At 53.5% G+C, this 9,545-nt stretch overlaps 1 protein-coding gene across 2 annotated transcripts in view; it reads left to right on the forward strand.

The window, feature by feature from the left end:
- The window catches only part of ENTPD4 (ectonucleoside triphosphate diphosphohydrolase 4), a 28,339-nt gene extending 24,354 nt beyond the window's left edge, over nucleotides 1–3,985 (forward strand). For both annotated transcript variants that reach the window (XM_044663017.1, XM_044663018.1), the window contains exon 13: nucleotides 464–3,985. In XM_044663017.1, coding sequence (XP_044518952.1) covers nucleotides 464–692 — 229 coding nt within the window. In that variant the 3' untranslated portion in view covers nucleotides 693–3,985. The remainder of the gene's footprint in view (nucleotides 1–463) is intronic.
- The last annotated feature ends 5,560 nt before the right edge of the window (nucleotides 3,986–9,545 follow it).

The following is a 9,545-nucleotide window of genomic DNA, read 5'->3' on the forward strand; positions in this document are numbered from 1 at the left end:
CCCCCCCTCCCCTGCCTTCCCTCCTCCTGTGTGACCCCCTCAGTGGGGCTCGAGGAAGCCGAGCTGCCTTAGTCCCTGCTGGCTCTGCCGTCGTGGCTTCTCCTCACGGCTGAGAGCTGATGGGTCCAGCTGCCGCCTCCAGCGACGGGTCAGGCACGTCCTGGTGTGGCTGCGAGGCCTCCTGCCTGCCACGTCCCGGGGAGGAAGCCTGCCCCTCCTCAGCCACGACGGGGGTCCGAGGCTGCTTCTGATCCCAGCTAAGCGGGGGATGCCGTGCCAGCTTCCAAGGCTAACTGAAATCTTTGCGCTCTCCTCCTCCCCTCGGAGCGGTTCTTCCTCTGCCGCTTCTCTCCGGCTCCAGGGAGGGAGCTTTAAGATTTCCACAGAATAGTTAAGTGAGTGAATGAGCCCCACTTTCCTCCTTCCATCGATGATTTTTCCTGTTTTCTCTCCGCTCGGGCAGAGACATTCAGCAGGAGAACTTCCGGGCCAGCCACGCTCACTGGCGAGGCGTCTCCTTCGTCTACAACCACTACCTGTTCTCCGCCTGCTTCCTGGTTGTGCTCTTGTCCATCCTGCTGTACTTGCTGCGTCTGCGGCGAATTCACCGGCGGGTGCTGTGGGGCAGCTCTGCGGCCTCCCTCTGGATGGAGGAAGGCCTTCCACCCCAGAAGATGGCCGGAGCCTTGTGAGCCGGGGCCGCGGCGCCCCAGGACACTAGGAAAAGAAAAAGCCATTTTTGCCTCAGGGGTTCTTCTCATTTCTCCCCCTTATTTTCCTCCCCATCCGGTCCCTTAAAATAACAACAAAACCATTTTTAAAAAGCCTGCGTTCCCAGCAGTATGGTGAGGCCACTTATTTTTGGAAGCTGCTTAGGGAGGGGAAATACACTTGGTCTGAATGAACGTTGTGGCCAGCAGTTGTTGAGGTTTTCGGTTTTAAACAGTTGTTAAAGAGAACTCACTTTCCCATCGGGGGCCGGGGAGGACCCCAGGCCCAGCCGGGGATGCAGAGGCCTCTGTCTGCTGCCCCCGAGGGAGGCTCTGTGCTCACACAGAAAGCTGCGGCCGAGGTTCCGTTCTGCTTCCTTCCTCGGCCTACATTAGGGAAGTGACTCTTTGGTTTTTATTTATTTTCAGGCCTGCTGCTCGAGGGTCTCATGGAAGAGATTTTAAAGTCCCAAACAGAGGCCAGACCAGGGTAGAGTTGACAGACTTTACGAGTGGGAGGAAGAGACCTAGAACATGTGAAGTGTGGATTGGCCTGCGTGTGCGTGTGTACAGAATTAGGGTGAATTTGAGTGAGGATGAGGAAGGCGCACCCCCTCCTTTTTCTTAAAAACAAAAGACAGACTTCAAGAATGTGTTTGCTTCCTTTGTGTTGAGATAAACCCCGCCTCGAGTCAGACATTCTCTCCTTCACCACCAAAGGACGGCCTTTGTCTCTCCATCCCATCTTCTGTCTCCTGGGTCCCCTTTCAGTGCCTGGCACTCTCCGAGGAGTGAGGTGGTCAACAACTCCAGAGCTCGCTTGTCTGGTTTCTTTGGCCACTTTTCCTCCTCTAAATTGGGGCCTTAAGACTCGACTAAAAGGGGCGCCCATGTACTCAGCTGGTGGGGCCTCTCCTCTCTGGTATAAAGAGGCAGCAGCAGAGTTCTCGTGAAGCCAGACAGGAGAGTGTAGGCCTTGGGCCCCAGGCTCAGATGCTTCAGTATTCTGAAAACAAAAAGCAAGCCCATATTCAGGAGAACCTAATTAGAACCCAGCGTGGGTGCGTTCCCCACCTCTAAAATCCGGGTTGTGCAAACTTGGAGCGTTTGAGACACGCTGTTGGGGATCCTCTTCCAGTGACGTTAGGTCACAACCCAGAAAGGAGTCTCCTTCTTGTGCTCTCGCTTCTCCTCTCCATGATTTTAAAGGGGGATGCAGGGATGGGATGTGCAAGTTGGGCTGCTTACCCAACCGTTTGAGAACTGTTTGGCTATTAGTCGGATTTCCTTCGATACTCCAGTAATATAAATTCACTGTTGGATGAAATAGTGCAGAGGGCAAAGTCTTCCCTCCCTGATGTAAATTCTCTAAAGATGAAAGTCCCCCAAATGCAAAAATCGGTAGGATGTTCTCTCCCCTCCCCGTGTCCCCCAAGGCAAAGGGCTCTGAAATCGAGCACCTTTGGAACTTTGACCCCCAGGGAGTAGCCTCCTTGGTCAGGGGGGGAATGGGGCGAGCAGGCCAGCTCGAAGGAGGTGCTCCCCAGAGCTGGAACTGAGGCTAATCATTCTGTTCTCAGCAACAAAGACACTGTTTTCTTCTTCCATGAAGAAGGAAGAACGTGAAGGACTTTGGGTCCGTGGCGGTAGCCAAGCCGACCTGCTTTTTTCTTTGGGTCCTGTCCATCCCTCGGGGCCTCCCTCTCCCACTGACGCTTGCCAGTGAAACGTAAGCTAGATCCTCCTGGCATTAGTTCCTAAAACCTTGCTTGATGAACAACTTCTGTTGGGCTCGCTTTTATCAGGAGGGGCCCCATGGAGTTCTGTTTCCCACAGAACCTGGGAAGCCGAGTCCAAGTAAGCCGGCACTCCAGGGCCCTCCTCCCCTGCTTCAGAGAGGCAAGCAAGAAGAGCCTGAGCGGCCGACCTAACTGCTGCTTCCTCCTGGGGTTCACTGCCTACCTTTTCTCCCTGATGATTTTCAAGGAATTAAGAAAGCAAGTAGCAAAGAGGGATTTATTCTAGTGAAATTTAAAAAAAAGAAACCAAATGGAATATTCGGTGATTGGGAATTTTGTTACCAACTCACTTGTGCCAAATAGGAAATCTAATGACATTCCGTTTTTTCAGCATGACAGATTCGTTGTCTTTCGCACGGGCCTGACTCCCATTGCAGAAACGTTAAGGGTCTAAAGTTCCCCGGTCCGAGGCTGGCGAATGCCATATGCAAGTCCCAGCTGGCGTTTGCTCGGCATTATCTGGGGTCATTGGCCGGTTACCATTTTGAGTCCCTGATCCACATAGCTGTAGGTTTTGTCATTTCAGAAGTCATTTTCTGGCAGAAAGAACCTTCCGGCCCAGCAGAAGGAGGACTAGCCTTGAGGTCCTGGTTCGCAGGCAGTGAAAGGTAGATCAAGCTAGGAATAGGTGGATAGTCGGCCAAAGATGGGCCTGCAGAACCTCAAAGGACGAGGCCTGTTGTGGAGAACCCTCAGGGAGGGCAGCTTCTTTTCCTCCCCCTCCCCCATCCAAGCCCTCAGACCCTCTGAAATCTATCCATGCACCCCGGGCTAAGAGCCGATGTAACTGGAGAAGTTGATGCCTTAAAAAAGGAGACGAGGGGTCCTGGGTGCGAATGTGGCCTCAGACACTAACTAGCGGTGTGTGTGCCCTGGCAAGTCAGGCCCTGGGTGAGGAGTTGTGAAGAGAGTTCATTGGCTCTGCTCGGACGTTGCAGTGTGCCCACGGATTTTAAAAGGGATGAGATGACCTTTCCCTCTGACCTGCTGGCTGTTGTCTGTTTACATTTCACAGTCAAGCCCACGTAATAAATGTAGACGACAAGCAGTTGTCACTTAGGAGAGTCGACCGCAGAAATAGGTCTTCAAAGCACTATAAACACCCACAACTTCCACATCTTCGTGTGATATTAATGCCTTGAAAGTCCGCTCGGTGTTTGGCCATTTCTGTCCGTGGTTCCTACCTTGCTATGGCAAGCGATGTGGCCAGTGAAGGAGAATTTGGGAACCTGTGGCTGAAAGAATGGGCTTTACTGTTAGGAACTGAGAAAAGATGGGAATGTGTTTAAATTAAGCCTGTTCTGTGTCAGATTGATGTTTCCTTTCAAAGTCAGTGATTCTCGTTTTGGAAAACTGGGGTGGGATGTCCACCGAGTCCCCGGAGCCTTTCGTTTTCCTTATTGTAGCAGCCCCACGTTGGCACACCTAGTGGGCACTGATGGACGCCGAGAATCAATAAAGTAGAAATTCATGACATTGCTTGGAGTCTCGGTGTGGTCCTTGGAAGAGACTTTGCTCGGTAGTTTGAATGACATTAAAACAAACGGTTTTCCCTGGCAGTCGACACCCACATTTTCCAGTGAACTAGAATCCAAACGCATGAGCTTAGGAAGGCGTCGCCGTGCGTGTACGGCCCGCTGACGTCTGGCGGGGTTGCAGATCCTCTCCAGCAGGGAATCGAGTTCGAGGAGAAATCCCACGGCATGCTGGTCGGCTCTAGAGACCCGGGGCCTGCGCAGGAAGGGTCATTCGGAGGGTGCTGACTCGCTAAAAGCTTAGGAAAGAGAGAGACAGCATTTTTTTAATTCCCAAAGATGTTCGATGCATCACAGCCTCATAAAACATTCAAGCTTCAAGCCTTTTATCGTGAATGCTGCTGCCTAGTCACGGTGAATTCTTCCTGGCTTTGTGCCGGACTCTAAGACGATGGTGCTCAAAGTTGCGTTCGATTCCACGGCATCTCTAAGCAGGGCACGAGGGCAGGAGGGAGTGTTTCCCTATTTCCAAGGATGAAACATTACCAGAAAAGAGCCTGCAAGGAAGAGTCTGAACCCAGACCATAAAGGGAAAGGAATTCGAACAGGTGACCAATGAGTAAGCCTCCCCAAACTTTGGAATAGTATTTATTCCACTAAAGTGTTGATGCCACCAGAAGTGATCCTCACTTTCCATATATTCAAATAGCACAGTGGTTCCCAAACTATTGGCCTCCCACCCCCTTTCCAGAAAAAATATTACTTAGCCCCCTGGAAATTAATTTTTTAAATTTTAATAGCAATGAATAGGAAAGATAAATGCCCCTGTGGCCATCACCGCTCCCCTGGATCGCTGCAGCACCCACCAGGGGGTGGTAGCACCCACTTTGGGAATCACTGAAATAGTACATGTGTATGTGCAAATATATATATACTTGTATGTTTTCTATGTTCATATCCTGTACAATTCAAGGAAGACTTCTTGGCAGACCAACCTTTTCTGCTTTCAAATGTGGCCTCAGACACTTCCTAGCTGGGTGACCCTGGGGAAGTCACTCAATCCTCATTGTCCAGCTCTTGCCATTCTTCTGCCTTGGAACCAACACAGTATTGATTCTAAGACAGAAGGTAAGGGTTAAAAAAAAAAAAAAAGATGGAGATGGGTCTGGTGAAAGTTGGAGAGGACACTGGGAAGGACAATATAAAGGGATGGCAAAATTAACAAATAAAATTAATAGAGAGGGACAGAATTGAAAATATCATGGTTTCAAAGGGTTTATTGAAATCCATTTAGAAAACTGAAGCCATGTGCCTATTAAGATTTAGTTCAAATGCCTGCCATATCTCTGCCCACCATACTGCTTCAGCAGGAAAGAGGAGTGTGCCAATCCTGACCTGAGTCTTTATACCTCTGACTACATTATCACACTTCCTGTCCACCTCATTATGTAAAAGGAATCATGGGAAGTGTAGTTTTCAAAGAGTCCTAAATGTCCACAGGAAGTTTAGATCAGGGACTTCAAAATTAGTTCAAGGACTCCCAAATTTCCACTATCACAAAACCAAGATGGCGGAGTAGAAGAGATCCCTATAGCCAAGTTATTCTCCAGAGGACTTAAAAACAATGCTTCCAAGTGAATTCAAGCACCACAGAAGCTGAAGAAGGAAGAGGCAGAACAAAGGGTGGTGTTGGGAGAGGGAGGCAAGGCTCTCAGTTGTGGCCTGAGCCAGTGCATTCCCATCCTGCTGCTGGTGTCACTAATGGAGCCGAAGTATCCAAATAGAACTTGTTGAAATACTACGAAAGCGATGTCCTGGGATAAACCATGCCTTTGTGCTTCGGTAGATAAAATATCGAGATAAAACTTCATATTCCTGAAATGGATAAAAGGTTGGTTTGTTTTCTTTTTTTCTTAGTGGGTGAAGGAAACGCTGGTTTCTGACCGCTGGTCCTTTTTAACGTGGCTGATTGGACTATAGAATATTCTGTGTTACTTTTAATTAATGATGGAGACTAATCCAAAGACACGGATTGCCTTGACCTTCTAAGCATCACCATTCCCCAAATGCCCGTGTATTTCCCACATTAAATGGCCTCTGGTTCTTCACAGAAGTCTGATGGGAAAGCAAAGTCACACTTCCTTTCTGCATTCCCCCCCCCACCCCCAACGGCAACTCTTTAAAGGACCAAGAGAAGCCTTTGGAATCTCAAAGCTCAAGTTCCCCGCGGCTGTGCCAGCCCCAGAATGGAAGGTGGAGCCAGCGAGCAGGTCCCTAAGGGAGGAAGAAGTTTGGGTGTGGGATTTTTCAAGCAGGTTGCCCAAATCATTCCTGTCGGACAGAGGCTCTGGGGGACGCAGGAGCGCTTTGGGGCTCCGCAGCCACTCGACAGCTCAGTCAACAGCCCCAAAGCGGCAGAGGGCCAGGGGCCTTTGGTGAAGCCCAAACCAGAGGTTGGGCAGTGGAAAGGCCCGCTCTTCCAGCTCTTCCGGCTCTTCCGGCTCTTCGAGGATTTTTGCACAGAGAAGCCTCCTCGAAGGTCACTATCAAGTCGCCATGTTGACTGGCAAAGGCGGCAGCGCCTTTGTTTCCACCCAAGCCCGGCCGGAGGAGGCTTAAGAAGGCTGGTGTGCTTGGTTTGGCGGGCTGAGCCAGGACTTCTGCTCAGCACCCAGGAATCTATGTTTGGACCAGGCCGCTGCCTCTGCTTTCCAGGGGGCACCTCTTCTTCCTCCATAGGAGAGGGGCCGTTGGCCGGGGCCCAGGGGCTGCTGGCTATCCGGGCCAATTCCTTCTCCTTGTCCCCTGGGTTTATCACCATCAGGAAGGACAGCGGCAGCTTTCCTCTGGGGGATTCCGGATGCCCACATCTGTGACCCTAAGCTGGGGTCAGCCCTCTGGCTGCCACCGTGCCACCGTGCTTCAGGGCACTCTGCCGGGTTGAAAATCGAAGGCCGCTTCATGTGGTGGTGATGGTCAGGGACACCCGTGCCCAGCCAGGGCTGTGCCATCGCCTCGGGAATGTCCTGGGCAGAGCCAGAAGAGCCGCTTCTTAGCCAGGATAACAAGCAGCATTTCCACAGCGCTGCCAGGCTCACGGAGGTCCTTACCTAGGAGATCTCATCCTCGCCACGCCCCTGGGAGGGAGGGGCTTTTATCGCTGCCCTTCCACAGGTAACGGAGGTGAGGAGGCTCGCCCAGGGCCACCCGACCGAGAAGCGGCTGGGGCAGGTGGGAGCTCCGGCGTCCCAGACCTTTCTAACCCTACTGCACCTCCCTGCCTCGGGGAGTGTCTGCAGACCTTCCTGTGGGTGGGTGACGTTGTCGGGAGTCTATTAAGGCCCCCAAACGGGGCAGGCCTTCTGTAGAGAGCCTGATTCAGTGAGCGGCTCTGCCCAGGGGCGCATTGTGCCCAGGCGAAGAGCTGCACTTGAGGGGTTTAATAAAGTTCCCTCTTTTGTTTTAAACCCTGGCCTCCGTCTCCGAATCAATACTGTGGATCGGCTCTGAAGCAGAAGAGCCGTAAGGGCATGGCTTTGGGGATCAAGTGACTTGCCCAGGGTCACCCAGCTAGGCAGTGCCTGAGGTCACATTTGAACCCAGGCCTGGCTCTACAGTCTTTAGCCTAGAGGCTAACTGGCTCTAATCCTGTGGGTCTGTCTGCCTTTGCTCTCATAGGAGTTCATTAATAAAGATGGGGGTGGGGGGGCCCTTTGGAGTCCCAGCCCAGCTCCCTGGGTCAGCCGCGCCCCTGGGCCTGGGGCCGGCTCAGTTTCCCGGTGCAGCCGGAGCCCTCTATCTGCCCCGGCCTGGCACCGAAACAGTCCGCAGACACGAGAAAGCGCGAAGCGGCTGCGAGCAGGGACGTAGCAAGCACCGGTAGGCAAAGGAAACCCCGCGCCGGCTCTGCCCCCCCCCCCCCAGGAGGCTGAGGCAGGGAGGGAAAGGGACCCGCCCACAGCGACGCCGCGGTCAGCGGGGGAGCGGCCGCTCTCACGCCAAGCCCGGGGCCCTGCAGCCGAGGCTCCGGTCGGGAAGGGTGGGGCGCTGGGGGGATGGGGAGGACCGTCGGGGACAATGGCGGGGCGGGATCGGAGCCGAGACTAGACCGTGAGGGCGGCCGGATTCACTGCTCAGCGTTGGTCCCGCCGGCCTCCGCGGAGTCTCCGAGGGGTCCCCGAGGCAGGCAGCTGGGCATCGCCGGCCCGGCTCTGGCACGTATCGAGCGGAACGCGCCGGGCTTTGGCCCATTGGGCCCGGCACCTGCCCCACCTGGGCGTCGGAGCTCCCAGGGAGCTCTCCCACCGCGGCGTCTCGGGCCATGCGGCCGGATGGCGCCACCTAGCGGCCGTGTCTGTGGCTCCCAGGCTGCAACGATCTTCCTCGCCTTCTTCGAGCTCCGGAGCCGTCCCGGGTTTTGAAGGGACCCGCCCAACCTCGTCCCTTTACGGGTGAGGAAGCCGAGGTCCGGAGAGGAAAGCTTCGCCCCCCGTTACAGTCGGCGGCATTGGCTGAGCGAGGCCAGAGCTTTCAGGCACTGCCAGTCTACACGGTGAGCTCTGAGAGCAGGAAGCGGGGCTCCCATCTTTATGTAAGTACTGTACCGGGAGTGTGAAAGACCCGAGTTCAAATGTTACCTCAGCCACGTATTAGCTGAGTGACCCTGGGTAAGTCATTGAATTTCCGTGTTCTACTCGGTAAAATGGAGAAGAGGAGAGCCCCCAGCTCAGAGGGTCCTTGGAAGGGTCAAGTGAGGTAACGGAGAGCTCCTTGAGAGCCGCAAAGGGCGCCCTCGGCAATCCCTCCCGATTCCTAGCCGGGATTCTTAGCCCGTCTTGTTTCACGCATCCCTTTGGCAGGCTACTGAAGCCTTCGCCCCGCTTCCCAGAACAACGTCTCTAAATGCCTGAAAGGGCAGCCCGCAGGTTACAGAGGAAACCCAGAGGGGCCTGAAAACAAAGCTCGCAGATCCCCTGCAATCCAGCCGGGAGCCCCGGGGTAAGAAATGATGTACCGGGAAGCTGATGCCTAAAGAAAGGAGACGAGGGGCGGCTAGGTAGTGCTAGAGAGCCAGGCCTGGAGACTAGAGGTCCCGGGTTCAAATGGGGCCTCGGAGCTTCCCCTGCGCAAGTCACTTAACCCCCACTGGCTAGCCCTTACCATTCCTCTGCCTTAGAATTTATCCTTACTATGATTCTAAGACAAAAGATGAGGTTTTAGAAGGAAAGAAAGAAAGAGTGAGGGAAAGGAGGGAGGGAAGGATGGAGGAAGAAAGGAAGGAAGGGAGCAAGGAAGGAGAAAGGAGAAAGGGAGGGAAGGAAAGAAGGAAAGGAGGGAAGGAAAGAGAGAAAGCTAGAGGAAGGAAGGAAGGGAAGAAAGAAGAAAGGAAGGCAAGTAGGAAGGAAGGAAGGAAGGAAGTGAAGGAGGGAGGGAGGAAGAAAGGAAGGAAAGAAGGAAGGGAGGGAAAGAAGGAGAAAAGGAGGGAAGGAAAGAGAAAGATGGAGGGAGGAAGAGAGGAAGAAAGGAAGGAGGAAGGAAGGAGGGAGGAAGGAAGAAAGGAA

This window comes from Gracilinanus agilis, chromosome 2 (assembly GCF_016433145.1).
Source record: "Gracilinanus agilis isolate LMUSP501 chromosome 2, AgileGrace, whole genome shotgun sequence".
NCBI lineage: Eukaryota > Metazoa > Chordata > Mammalia > Didelphimorphia > Didelphidae > Gracilinanus > Gracilinanus agilis.